Source organism: Podarcis pityusensis (assembly GCF_964106645.2).
Source record: "Podarcis pityusensis genome assembly, chromosome: 12".
NCBI classification, from domain to species: Eukaryota; Metazoa; Chordata; class Lepidosauria; order Squamata; family Lacertidae; genus Podarcis; species Podarcis pityusensis.
The window spans coordinates 52,050,302-52,065,246 of NC_138037.1; the positions used below are offsets into that span (position 1 = coordinate 52,050,302).

At 45.4% G+C, this 14,945-nt stretch overlaps 1 protein-coding gene across 1 annotated transcript; it reads left to right on the forward strand.

Annotated features, from left to right (window-relative positions):
- The first annotated feature begins 873 nt into the window (after positions 1-873).
- Positions 874-14,436, forward strand: PPP1R17 (protein phosphatase 1 regulatory subunit 17). The gene is given in 4 exon segments (XM_080976083.1): positions 874-1,408; positions 13,362-13,471; positions 13,474-13,483; positions 14,270-14,436. Coding segments are annotated over 3 exon segments (261 nt in total). The 5' UTR covers positions 874-1,408; positions 13,362-13,386; the 3' UTR covers position 14,436.
- The last annotated feature ends 509 nt before the right edge of the window (positions 14,437-14,945 follow it).

Genomic DNA, 14,945 nt, shown 5'->3' on the forward strand with positions numbered 1-14,945 from the left:
CAGACGACCCCATGACAGGCATAGCAAGGTCAAGCGAACAACCCCCCCCCCAATACAGGGAGGGTGGGCGGGTGATCAGGTGCAAGCAGCCAAGAGGACTCCCAAAGTTGGGTGACCAATATTTAAAACCTCTGACCCCTCCTTCAAAATTGGCAACAGGCAATTCTCCCCAGCGACCAAATTAACCAATTCACTGCCTGGGTCTCTCTACAAATCCGCCCAGCAACAATGGGGTGGCCTGTATCCCCCACTGCAACACGTGCTCTCTGCTAGGGAGAACACGGTTTGTAGCAGACATTGCTCTGGACCCCTAGCTGGAGGCTGCAGTGAATGTGAATGTCAAGCTTCTCCAGATCATCCAGAGAGGATCTGGGGCAGGAATGGGGAGTGTGCTGGGAGGAGAGTCCATATAGCCCCATTGCACTAGGGTGCTGCCTTTCGCTAGCAAAACTGGGTAGTCGAACCCGGCCCCATGGCTCTGTGGCTCTTTCAAACAGAAAGAGCAAAGAAAACGGAGACAATGAGCCTCCGCCAATTCTGGCGCTGCTAAATCTCTGAGAGGTCGAAGGCCTTTCCCTGTGAATGGTTAAAGGGCTCCAATTCATAGCGCTGCACAACGGGCAGAAAGTTTCCTCTGGCTTTCCAGAGGCCCAGCCTGTTTGTATGCCTTTCCCTCGTTCCAAACAAAACCTCCCTCTCAATCGACGGGCGAAAATAGCCAATTCTGCTCACCACTGGCATGTGCACAGGAGCCACAGAAGACTCCCCGCCCGGGTCCCTAAATGGCAGCAGTGTGCCAAGTTTGTGTAACAAACCAATCCGTAAACATACTCAAACCACCACAGTCGTCAGAGAAACCTCATTCCTAGACACGGTGTACCTTTGCTCTGACTGTTTAGGTGCCCTTTCCAGACTCTGTTTCCCTTCATTGCTCTGTATTTTGATGGGTGATCAACTAGCTCCTGAACTTCTGGGAAAGGCACATCTTGGATCTGCTGGAAGGCCAAAGTTTTAGGTGTCTAAAGCCCATGCACATAACTTATTTTCTTCATCCCTCAATGTCAACCTTGGGCAGTATCTGCCGTCAGACTGTGGCAGGAGGTCTTGCCGTTTCGCGAGCGATATTTTCCCCGCTGGAAGTTTTTATCTGTGGGTTTTCTCTCCTCCTGGCGACACTAATTTGAGAAGCGGCAAGCCCCACTTCATTCAAATCTGCTAGTACGCAGGCTAAAGGTGACTCTTCTTTCCCTTCCTGGGGTACTTTGGGAAACAAAGCGTTGCCATAGCAACTGCTGCTGCTGCTCCCTAGATAAGGGCAGTGCAGGAGCGCTCCATGCGAGCAGAGAAGACAATTCCTGCTCCAGTGAACACTGACTCCATATCACACCTAGCCCAGCTTCCCTGCTTGGTAAGTTCTTCATCACTTTTGCTGGGGTGGGAGCGGGGCATTCTTTCTCCAAAGGGAACCAAAAAAATCTGCCTGCGATGTGATAGTAATAAAAAGTCACAGATCAATTCCTCTGCGAGGCAGAAGATGGCTAGCAGATTATTCTATCTGGGAAGGCTTGGGAATGGTTATTGAGCTGTAAATTGAGAAATAAAACCGGTGCCAGAAAAAGAGAGGGGGTGGAAGTATTACAATTTATTTGAGCTGCACCTTTATGGCACGGAGGTATTTGGTAGTTGGACAGTTCAGCTGAATCCTAAACACATTTATGTGCAACTCTTATCTCAGGCTCTTAAATGAACAAATATTTCCAAGTTTGTGTGGGCTCACTGGTCTGATCCTATGCATGTTTACTTGGAAGTAAGTCCTACTGAGTTCATTGGGGCTTAATTCGAGGTAAATATACCTAACTGCAAAAGTGTACACAGCTTGGAGTAAGTCCCATTGAAATCAGTGATACTTCTGAGTAAACATGTTTAGGATCTGGTTGTTAGCCCTGCGGTGTAAATCAGCTTAAAAATAAAGTGCTTTTGATTAATTGAATGTATTTTTGCTGCTGGAAACAGGAGAGGACAATCTACAATCCAGTTAAGCTTAATGGATTCAGACAGCTGTAGATTTATAGTACAATCCTAAATAGTCCCAACGATGTCCTTATCTTCCATTTAAAAACGTTTACCATTGGGGTACTGTTTAAGTTCTAAATTTATGGGGTTAAATCAGTTTAATGCTAAGAATTTCATTTTAACGTTATGAATCACGTGTGTAAAAATAATTTAGAACAACTTCCAAAGGGGGAAGCTTTTGTTTGAAATTGGACAAGTAGGAAAGAGAGAGATAAAATCACACGTGCTCCTGATCTGTAGCCTTCTGTGGTGGCGTCATGGTTTTTTAGTTGCCATTCTTTAAATCCTTTCTGGAAAGTGTTTCTTTCAAATCATTTCTTTCTTTCTTTCTTTTTGTTCATGGTGCGGACAAATTAATATTTTCTGTTTGTGATGTGGAAAACAGACATTTGTCTTCCATATCTTGCAAAATCCTATTATTCCACAGCAACTGAAACAAGAAGTGTTTGTGTACTCTCTAGTTTTATTGCAGTTTGTAGAGTTTAGGTCTAAATAAAATAGTGTTGCTTTTGGGGAAACTTTGAAAAAGACTACCCTATATTATTTAAAAGCGTTTAAAAATTTGTTCTAGAAATGTTGCCGCAATCCTATCCGATTATATAGCTAAACACCAGATATTTAAATCCTTCCCTTGGGGATGCCCTATTAGCATGTCTTTGTATTTTCCATGCACAGCCCATTCCTCTCTGGAAAAATATTGTGTGTGTGCTTAAATCAAAAACAAATATTACATCTCATTCTTAAAAGCAAGTAAGTTCCAGTAAAATTGGGAATAAACTTATTTAGAATCAGGGTGTCAGTAGTGGGTGACACAGAATAGCATCTCAAGATATAGAAGTCATCTTCTCAACTAATCTAACGGCCTTGCTTATCTCACGTTGAGGTACAAGTGTTCTGGTTAGGCTGAGCTCCTGAGATCCTCACTTTATGAAACACAGACAAATAACAATGTTGAGAAGACTCATCACTGACCTGTGAGGTGGGATGGGGATGCCTCTCTGATCATGTAGTATGACCTAAAACATAGAAGACAGTTGTTTAGCACATTACTTCATGGATCACTGTCCTTAGAAGCGTTGACAGGATCTATGTGCCCTTCTGATATGTCAGTTGTCAACAACGATAGGATTTTGGCCAGCAAAAATGGATGTTATGGAGCTCTCCATGCAACATTGCTTCCACTTGTGCAAGTAGCTGTCGGAGGCTATGAGTTACTAGAGCACTTAAAAGTACCACAGCTCTGTGCTGTGGTAGCTCTGGGTGTTACTACACCTCTGCACTGTAACACCCAGAGGAGAACTGTAATGACACCCATAACTAGCTGCCCGGCAAGAAACCCTTTAGCATGCTGGATCTAAGCCTCAAAGCCTTCTCTCTTGGATCCTAATCAAGCGCCTCATTTTCTCTACCGTCAACTGAATCCACTGAGGTAATTGCCTCAGCGCAGGGAAACTGCTGGCATAGGCATGGGAAATCAATAATAATAATAATAATAATAATTTATTTATACCCAGCCTATCTGGCTGGATTTCTCCGGCCACTCTGGGAGGCTTCCAATGGAATATTAAAATACAATAACCTATTAAACATTAAAAGCTTCCCTAAATAGGGCTGCCTTCAGATGTCTTCTAAAAGTCTGGTAGTTGTTTTTCTCTTTGACATCTGGTGGGAGGGCGTTCCACAGAGCGGGTGCCACTATTGAGAAGGCCCTCTGCCTGGTTCCCTGTAACTTGGCTTCTCACAGCGAGGGAACTGCCAGAAGGCTCTTGGTACTGGACCTCAGTGTCCGGGCAGAACAATGGAGGTGGAGACGCTCCTTCAGGTATACTGGACTGAGGCCATTTAGGGCTTTAAAGGTCAGCACCAACACTTTGAATTGTGCTCGGAAACGTACTGGGAGCCAGTGTAGGCGGCCGCTCCCAGTCAGCAATCAAGAAATTACCACAGCACAACACAGCAACCAAACCTGGATGAGTGTTTAGGATGAGTGAGAAAGGAAACGTCCATGTTGGCATCCATGTAACAGAAATTCCTGATGAACCATTACAAAAAGTTCTGAAGTATGCTATTCCGAAAACCGGGGGTTTTTACGGCTTTGCAGGATCAGCAAGTAGTTGTGTGGCTGTGGAAAGAGGGGCATTGATAAGAGCTGGGCAGTAGAGGGTACAGAGAGGAATATGGCAAGGGATGGAAGAAGATACCCACATGAGACCCTGAGGCAATTGTAAAGGGACCCTGCAATGCAAAATCTTTTGCCCAACGGGAGCTCAAACCCATGACCATGAGGTTAAAAGTCTCACACTCTACCAACTGAGCTGAGGTTGTATTTCCATTTATAGTGAAGAGTACAAACTTTCATTTTTTTAAAAAAAGAGTTGAATTCCTCACAAATCCAAATTCTATAGCATAGGCAGTCTAGGCATGTGTAGCCTTAGCTTTTGGCTAGTGGGTCATATAATCATAGTGCTGGAAGGGCTCATCTAGTCCAACCCCCCACAATGGAGGACTGTGCAGCTGTCCCATACGGGGATCGAACCTGCAACCTTGGCGTCATCAGACCACACTCTAACCAACGGAGCTATTCAAGCTCCCATCTCATGGATCACTGGCAATCCATTCAGCATTGTGCCTAGAAGCCTTGGCTCCCATGAGTCCATGAACAAGAAGATCATCCATTCTAACTGGCGAGATGCTGAATTACAACTCTTTAACAGGTGGTTAAATGATGCGGGTGGCGCTGTGGTCTAAACCACTGAGCCTCTGGGCTTGCCGATTGGAAGGTTGGCAGTTCGAACCCCTGTGACGGGGTGAGCTCCCATTGTTCGGTCCCAGCTCCTGCCAACCTAATAGTTCAAAAGCATGCCAGTGCAAGTAGATAAATAGGTACTGCTGTGGCGGGAAGGTAAGTGGCGTTTCCATGCGTTGCACTGCTTTCTCCAGAAGCGGCTTAGTCATGCTGGCCACATGACCTGGAAAAACTGTCTGCGGACAAATGTTGGCTCCCTCGGCCAGTAAAGCGAGATGAGCGCTGCAACCCCAGAGACATTCGCGACTGGACTTAACTGTCAGGGGTCCTTTACCTTTTTAAAAGGTAGGGACGCGGGTGGTGCTGTGGGTTAAACCACAGAGCCTAGGACTTGCCAATCAGAAGGTCGGCGGTTCGAATCCCCACGACGGGGTGAGCTCCCATTGCTCGGTCCCTGCTTCTGCCAACCTAGCAGTTCGAAAGCACATAGCGTGTTCTCCAATAAATGAGAGCATGTGTTGCGGTGTGGGCCACCAGGCCAGGCCTCTTGTTGCCAGGCAGGTTAATAGTTGTTGCCTGGCATTGTGATTGGATAACCGGGTTGCTGGGGCAAATTGTATGCTGCAAATTGGGTGGGTGGGACCATAGTCTTTAAATATTGGTGCACTCTGGTTTCTCTTTCTCTTTGCAGAGTGCATCAGATCACCCGCCCGCCCGCCCGCCCTCTTTTCCGGTTGACCTTGCTTTGCCTTGGCGCAGGGGCCTAGTAGGAATTTTGCCATTTGGTGATTGGCTGTGCCATTTGGTTTTTGCCTACTACTCAGCAATTCGTCACAACTTGTAAGGTTGCGGTTAGGCATTGGTTATAATATGCTGGTGGTGGAGGGGTCAGGATAGGCCGTGCCTGCCCCTCCCATTGCGCTGAAGGGAATTCCGTTAAAGGAATTCTGGGGCTTGCCATGATTTCGTCCAATCCCTGTCATGGGACCAGGGCCGCCCATCCCTGTCATGGGAATCCCTGTCATGGGACCAGGGCCGGCAAGCTTTCGGGGAGCTGCTGGGGTGAGCGGCGTGGGTCCGACGCTTATCTCAAATGACCCCCAGTTTGACTTTCTCTTCTACTGGCTACCGATCGGACCTCGGGATGTCAGTTCTGTCCCAGGTGGGGGGACAGATAGTCATAACCAATGTCTAAACAACCACTCACTGATTTTGTATTTTAATAAAGTTGTGGCCAAAATAGTGCCCAAAAACCAAAACTAAATTACGTGTTATGTGTGAAGTTATTTGAGGGGTGGCCTGGGGACCTACACACGCAACAGAGTGCAAGTAGATAAATAGGTACCGCTCCGGCGGGAAGGTATACGGCATTTCCGTGCGCTGCTCTGGTTCCCCATGCTGGCCACATGACCCGGAAGCTGTACGCCGGCTCCCTCGGCCAATAAAGTGAGATGAGCGCCGCAATCCCAGAGTTGGCCACGACTGGACCTAATGGTCAGGGGTCCCTTTACCTTTACCTAGGTCCAGCAATATTTAATTGCTACCTCATGACATGGGCCATCAAGGCTGGGATAAGCAACAATAACCATCTCTCAGCCTCACTGATGTGGTCCAAAGGAAAGCAGAGCAATACATTTGGCACTAGCCTGGCTGTAGAAGCTGCCGGAAAGAAGACGCACCCAACCATCTTAGGGACTCCCCTCCGGATTTGTGTAGGGTTGACTCCTGAAAATATCCCACAAGGCAATGGTGGTTTAGGACCAGAGTTTTCCTTCTCTTAGATGAACTACCTTCCTAAGCTGATGAGCCTCATCTCACTTCCCTGTACAGCACGTGCAGAAACCGCCTTCTTGGCCATTGGACCCACAATTGGTCTCATTCGCTCAATCTGCCAGAGCTTGTCTTTGCATGCAGGTGAAGTCCCTAACTCACCCAGGGGTTGGGACCCATTGGCTACCGTCACCCGGTTTAGCTAGCCAATTCAAGCCATTCGTCAGTAATTTATAGGCAACACAGTGACCATGTACATATGCAATAAACAATCTTTTATAGAATTCCTTCAAACCATAACAAGTCCAAAATGAAATCTTTAGTCTTAAAGTCTCTGAAAATCTTTAAATGAAGCGAGGTACCAGACTTTGTACGATGAAAGACAAGCTGTGAAGCTTTGTGTATTCAGCAAATATGATGTCCAACACTGAACAGTGATTCCGGATATAGACTACTGTTTCGTAGAATTCTTCGTCAGCGTGGTGGGAGGATATAGAATTGCTTCATAAACCCATCTTATTTTGAAATGAAATGAAATGAAAATATCAGATGCTGTGGAACAGTGCTCATGTAATAATGTGGTCACATGAGCAATGACTAAACTTTAAGACTAAAGATTTCATTTTGGACTTGTTATGGTTTGAAGGAATTCTATAAAAGATTGTTTATTGCGTATGTACATGGTCATCGTGTTGCCTATACATCGCTGACGTTCTCTTTGCAACACAGGGGTTGGTTTGGTTACTTACTGTTGTACCAATTCAAGCCGTTCCCAGGGTGTGGCCACTGTTGCATTCTGACAGCTTCTAGGAGCCATTGGTGAGAGTTGAGTGCAAGGTGAGGAACAAAGGTGGACAAGGTACCCCAGAAGAAGCAGTCCCCCACCTGAGATACTACCCCTCTCTAACACCCCTTACGCACCTGTTGTGATGAGAATTGTAATCCATAAATATCTGGAGAGCACGACGTTGGCTATCCCTGCTTTAGTGGTTTACAGTATGACATGGAGTAGAATCCCTTTCCATGGAGGCGCAGGTTACAGCAACAGCCGAGGCGACATTTTTCCACCTTCGCCGCATTAAACAGTTGGTCCCTTACCTCTCTCGCCCCGACCTGGCCACAGTGATTCATGCGAGGGTCACCTCCAGGTTTGACTACTGTAATTTGCTGTATGCGGGGCTGCCCTTGAAACTGTCCCAGAAACTCCAGCAGGTGCAGAATGCTACAGCGAGGCTCCTCACGGGGTCCCTGCCATGGGAGCATATTCACCCAGTGCTTTTCCAGCTGCACTGGCTCCTGGTGGAGTATAGGGTCAGATTTAAGGTGCTGGTTTTCACCTTTAAAGCCCTTTGTGGCTTAAGGCCCTCATATTTACGGGACCGCCTCTCCTGGTATAATAATAATAATAATAATGATAATAATAATAATAATATTTATATCCCACTCTCCCCAGCTGAAGCCGGGCTCAGAGCCGCTAACAACAGTAAAATGATACAACATTCTAAAATCATTTCATTATAAAATCAGTATGTCCCGCAGAGGACCTTAAGGTCCCAGGCCCTAAAGAAGTCAGACACCAGGGCCAGGGCCTTTTCAGTGATGGCTCCGACCTGGTGGAATGCTCTGTCCCATAAGACTAGGGCCCTACAGGATTTAACCTCCTTCCGCCAGGCCTGTAAGACAAAACTATTCTGCCTGACTTTCAATTTGAATTTAGCCTGACCTTTTATTCCCCTCTATTCCCTCCCTCTCCCCTTTAATGAAGATTACCCACTCTGGGACCCCACAGCTAATTCTCCTCGGCCTCCTCGCTGACCCAAATATGACTAATTTAGCCAGCTAGCCGTGGTGACCATTTCCGTGCGCTGCTCTGGTTTGCCAGAAGTGGCTTAGTCATGCTGGCCACATGACTTGGAAGCTGTACGCCAGCTCCCTCGCCCAATAAAGTGAGATGAGAGCCACAACCCCAGAGTCGTGGACAACTGGACCTGATGGTCAGGGGTCCCTTTACCTTTACTTTTAGCCAGCTAGCCCTGGTGACCATTTAATGTTTATTGGATGGATTTCCCCCCAGATTGATTTTAGAACTTTGAATTTATTGCTATGCAAGCTTTTATATTGTATTTTATGCTGGGGGTTTTTTTGTTTGTTTGTTTTTTGGTTGTATCACAATTAAGTGTTTTAAATTTGTTGTCAGCTGCCCTGAGCCCGGTTTTCTGTATTAAGGCCTATTATAAGCTGAAATAGGCCTTAATGGCTTTGCAAGACAGTTGGCCATTTTTGTCTGTCGTCAACACAGACGAATACAGACACATCCACCCCCCATGTTTCTTTAAAGAGGTGAGGGATTCACAGAAAAGTCATACCATTACAAGATACATGTGGATGTGAGAGCACATCATTTTCTTCTCTGGGAAACTTCAGTGGAAGTTTTATGTTCCTAAAAGTTGTTGGGAACATAAAGGAAGAAATAGCCAGTGTTAACATAAAGGCAAGCTTGGCTAATGTCACAGCCTGTCCATCGCCCAGCTCCAGACACACCCTGCTGCTCTCCCCGCCGCCAAGACGACGGTAGGATTATAACTCTGATTTTAGCTTGTGCATATGTACAGCAGGCCACGAACTCTATAAAATATGCATAGCGCTTTTTATGAAGCTCTGGCACACCAGCAGCAGGAAGCAGGTGTTTGTCACAGTCATACACAAGTCCATGGATGCCTTGCCGTAGTTGTAGTGTTAATTCCTAGATCACTCACTAAGGACAAGGTACTTTATCACCGTACTTTACTGGTGGGAAACAGATAATGCCAAATATCAGTATAATAACACAGTTAAATCCTGTTTCAGCTACTTTATTGCAGTTAACTACAGGCATCACAGTCCTGGGAAATGGTCAACTTGTTATCAAAATCTTTGCTGATAAGCAAATAGACAGGATGAAAGAGGAAACTGGCAGCAAGTTCTACAGCCGCAGCGTTTGCTCAGCTCACTCCCAGATGTATAGATGACAGATTTACATGCCAGCAAATTAAATGCATGTATGTTCATCTCTTCGTTTGTCATATAGAAATTTCTTTTCAAGTGCTCTAAAGATTGGAGAGGGGGTTCTTGATGTCATGGGCACTAGCCAAGCAGTGCTATGAAGCACTCGCTTCTGTTGAACATCTGCAAAACCTCTGGGTTTTTCCCTCCAGAGTTCTACCCAGAAATGGAAAGGTATGTTTGTATTCAATACAGCAAGGCAATGTATTAATAATAATAATAATAATAATAATAATAATAATAATTTATACCCCACCCTCCCCAGCCAAGGCCGGGCTCAGAGCGGCTTACAAGCAATAATAAAAACAAGTTGAATGATTACAACTTAAAAACAAAATTAAAATATTGCATCTGTATGCTGCTTTTCCACAAAAGAGCTCAAGGCAAGAGCTTCCAAACAGCTGTTAAAATCACACACACACACACACACACACACATCATTTCCAACAATCATTTAACATATTTTCTTATATTATACAATGTTTTAGACTTCCATCTGCCACATCTGAAGATTTTTCAATCTTTATCCCTTTATCTACATTTCTTAATTTTTCTATTACTTTTAATCGTCCTTAACTAATAACTCTCTTCATAGTCTTCATTGCAATATTTCACACAGCCCTCCTTACAAAACTTCTTGCAGTTCTACTAGCGTAATTTGTTTATCACAATTGCTTTTCAAATAGTTCAAATATTTACTTCAGTCCTCCAAGAATCTCTGGTCCTGCAGGTTTCGGATCCTTCCTGTCATCTTATCTAATTCTGCATAGTCCATTAATTTCATTTGCCACTCTTCTTTCAGTGGTAATTCTTCTTGCTTCCATTTCTGTGCCAATAAAATTCTTGCTGCCGTTGTTGCGTATAAAAACATTAATATATCTATTAATATCCTCCCCTACAATGCCAAGTAAAAATGCTTCTGGTTTTTTAATAAATGTATATTTCAACATCTTTTTCATCTCGTTATATATCATTTCCCAGAAGCTTTTCACTTTCTTACATTCCCACCACATGTGATAAAACGATCCTTCTTCTTCTTTGCATAGCAGCTATTAAAATCTTATGTTGGTTTGTATTTATTATCTGACAGACCCACGTAAAGGTTGCAGTGCTACATTTCTCAGAAAGGGTTAATGAAAAGTGGCGAGACTTTCACAATCATAATATCAATCCTCTGGTTGTAAGCAACACTTTGATCTGGACTTTGTTTTAGTGTCTCACCTGATACTATTAAGCCATTAACAATTATTTTGTTCAGTGATTGCTTATAAATGAAGAATGATGCCAAATCTTAGACTGCGCCAGGGTCCAAAAGTCCACAAAATCACACACACAGCTTTTCCAAATTTGTCATTTGTAGCAGAGAGAAGACTGCTTATACCCAAGGTCCCCTTGCAGAAATCTTAGCGCAAACCATTCACTGCAGAGTGGAAATGTTTTAACTTCATAATGTCAACACTGCATTTGAGATGAAAAATAATATGACTAGCTAAATGTGAAAGTCTGGCCTAAGATCCTCAACCCTCAAGTCACATTCATCGAAGGGTGCAGAATAAACAACAGGGGAGTTTCTGTACTGTTGCTATTTTGGAGTGGGATTCAGTCAAACACTGGCTAATTCAGGTTGCTTTCTTACAGCTGATTTTGTGCTTTTGCACAACAAACCCAATCTCAAAGTTTCCCCCACAAGGAATGTGATGGGAAATGCACTGGGAAATGTAAGATAACACTTGCAAACAAATAAAAATGAGTGCTCAGTTCATAGCTGAGGCTGTCTAACACAAACACACAAACTTTGTACGAACAAATTAGGATGAAGGGGAAATGAGCAAGATGCCTGGAAGCAACCCATGTGGCAGAACCACAATCGCACCCATTGGAGAAATTTCTGTTTTGCCGTTTAGCTCTTAAACTGACAAACCCCTTCCAGACAAAGGAGATGACCGCAGAGCTGATCCCCAGATGAAATTACCACCAAAAGTGCATAGCCAAACACAGTGAGGTGGAAAAGCATGTTCTCCTTCATGGAGAGCACGTGTTGCGGTGGGGGCCGACAGGACACTCCAAAGTTGTGGGGTGGGCTAATTGATCGTTGGCCACTGATGCGATTGGGGCTTCCCTTGTCGTTGGGAAGAAGTTAATGTTGCCATTTGTTGATTGACAGCCAGAAATGCTAAAGCTCCTTGCATGAGGCTAGAGCTTCCTCTTTTCACCCGGATTGCCCGCCCCCCCTATATTTAGGGTTGTTCTCTTTGAACTTGCTATGCCTGTCATGGGGTCCCCTGCTCTTGGGGCAGGGGCCCTTTAGGAATTTTGTCCATCTGGCTGATTGGCTGGGGCCATTTGGTTTTTGCCTGCTGCATAGCAAATCGTCACAACTTGTAAGGTTGCGGTGAGGCATTGGTTTATGGTTAGGTTGGTTGAGGGGCATGGATTGGCTGTGCCTGCCCCTCTAATGCTGCTGCTGTAAGGGATTCTGTTAAAGGAATCAGGGGCTCACTATTGCTTTTGTCCACCCTAGCAAGGGGCTCGGGCCATGCAAAAGCCCCTGGTTGCATTTAGGGAGGGCTGAGGGCAGGTTCCCTGCTCCGTCGCTACCCCCAAGTGTATTCCCCTTTTCTGACTTTTGCAGGTGTGCGGAATGTCAGTCTGTCCCCCATGGGGGGGCAGATAGTCGCAACCAATGCCTAAGCAACCACTCACATTTTTGTATTTTAATAAAGTTGTGGCCAAAATTATGCCAAAAAACTTAAACAAAATTCCTGTGTGGTGTGTGAGTTATTGGGGTGGACCCGGGGACCTCGACATGCAAACACCCACCCATTGGCAGCAGGGGTGCCAACGTAAATAAATTATTTGGGGGGTAAATATTTTATTGGAGGGGGCCAAAGGGACCCCAGCTCCTAAGAGTTGGTTCCTATGAGTAACAGTCTTCAAGCTGACAACAGTGAAGAAGCCACTTGAATCCTGGATGATAGGTTCTTAGGCGATTATTATTCCTGCCAACCTAGCAGTTTGAAAGCACGTCAAAGTGCAAGTAGATAAATAGGTACCACTCCAGCAGGAAGGTAAATGGCGTTTCTGTGCGCTGCTCTGGTTTCGCCAGAAGCGGCTTAGTCATGCTGGCCACATGACCCGGAAGAACTGCGGACAAACGTTGGTTCCCTTGGCCAGTAAAATGAGATGAGTGCCGCAATCCCAGAGTTGTTCGCGACTGGACTTAACTGTCAGGGGTCTTTACCTTTAAGACAGAGTAAGGCGAAATGAGGTTCGATCTGTAGGGCAGGTCTGCATGGCCCATTAGAGACTGGAGACGCCTCCTGTTTTTCTGATGGTTTGGGCCCGCCAAAAGGGGCACTGCCAAGAACCTGACAGGCTATAAAACATGACTCGTGTTTACTTTCTGGGGCCACACACTGCGCTCCATCACCCGATGTTAGAGAATGCCTTGAAAGTGTTAGTGGTTCATGAAGCATTCCCGACATGGCCAAAGGATCCCATACATGACTGAACCATCCCTTGTGTCAAAATTGTCGCCTGTTGTTTACCGAGACGGATATTTTTGTACAGAATTCTATTTTACAGTTGTGTTGACTCAAAAACATTTCTCTCTTTTTTTCCCCACAGAAGAAAAGTAACGTTTTCTAGATTAAAGCAAAAGAAAAGTACATTGACATGCGGCATGCGTAATGTGTCTATGTTTTTCCCCCCCTTCTCCCTCCCCTTACAGGTTCTAAAGAAAAGCCTCTTCAGTGATGTCAACTGAATATGTGCAAGCATCACATGATATCTCAGAAGACAGATTGGATGGGCGAGATACTCACTGTAACCACTTAGGTCAGTCTTCTCAGGGTGATGTCAGTGCTTGCTGTGTAGCGAAAAGGTCTACTTTGCATCATTAAGCGCTGTCCATTGCCATCCCCTCCCCCTTCCCCCCACCCCCTCCATGGAACAACTGCTGCTCTTGAAACCCGATAGACGGTGCCTTCTGGTGACGCATCTGATGCCAGATGGAGTGGCAATGGGTGGGAATGGGTGTTTGGTCGCTTCTCCCCCCCCCCTTTCCTTTCTGCTGGGTTCAGCATATAAATATTAGCCAAAGCTCTAGAGACAAATTTAATTAAAGATGAAGAAGAAGAAAGGAGAGAAGGAACGCCGAAGCTTTCATCTCGTCTCCTTTCATATTTCTGTGCACATGTTCCACAAAAGCAGGCAAGTGTGCCAACGCAGGATTTTATTGCAGCAATGTTGCCTCGGGAGTTTAAACTTTCCTGCAAATCTGTTGTCCTCTTTTGAAAATATGTGCTGTAGACAACAGCATAGGGACTGGGAAGTTTGCATTTAAAGTGATCACACCTAGTTCACGCTTTTCAAAGCAATGCAGGAACCAAAACACAGTCAGAATTCCATATCCATGTTTCTTGAAAAATTTCAGCGCAAAATCCCCAGCCCCATTAGTTGCACAAAAATGCATATACTAGGGTAAAGTGTCATATGAATCTTGGCTGTTCCCCCCCCCCCCCCCCCTTAAGCTGTAGTTTCAGGGAAGTGCAAAGCTGTTGAGAAAGTAGCTGTTCAAGGCTGAACGTTGTCTGATTATTTTGATAATAGTTGTATACTTTGTTTTGTTTGATGCAGATACCTTTCCGAACAGTTGCTCAAAAGCTGTGAACTCAAAAAGATACCAAGGAAGGGCAAAGCTCTTCAGGTCTCTCAGAAAAGTGAGCTTGAACAGAAAAAACCGAAGAGAAAAGATACGCCAGCAATTCACACGCCTCCACCAATAGTGGGTGAGCATTCCTGAAATTGCCACTTGAGTTATTGCTCAACCACTTATACCTACATGGATCACAAGCGGAGTAATAATGTGTCTTCTGCTACTGCTTCCTAAACCTCTCTGTAGTGCAGGGATGAGAGCCCTCAGGGCTTCAGATATTATTGCTCCAACTCCCATGACCAATAGCAGAGGTGGATTTAGGGCAGTGCCAGCAGATGGGCCACAATGGGCACCATGGGAGGGGGTGCCTTCTCAAAGACTGGTAAGCACTTGCCTGCCTTCAGGAAAGAGGTGTGAGGACTCTGTCAGGGCCCTAAAGTCCTCCTTCCTCCTTCCTCCTTCCCGAAGCCAAGCAAGTTCTTACCGGGCTTTGGGGAGAAGGTAGGTGGACTCTAGGACCCCACCAGAGCCTTGTGCCTCCTTCTCAAAGCCCGGCTGGGGGGAGCGCATCAAATGTTGGCCTCACAAAGGGCAGCATATTACCAAGGCCAGTGCCAGATTTACATATAAGCTAAACAAGCTATAGCTTTTGGGCTC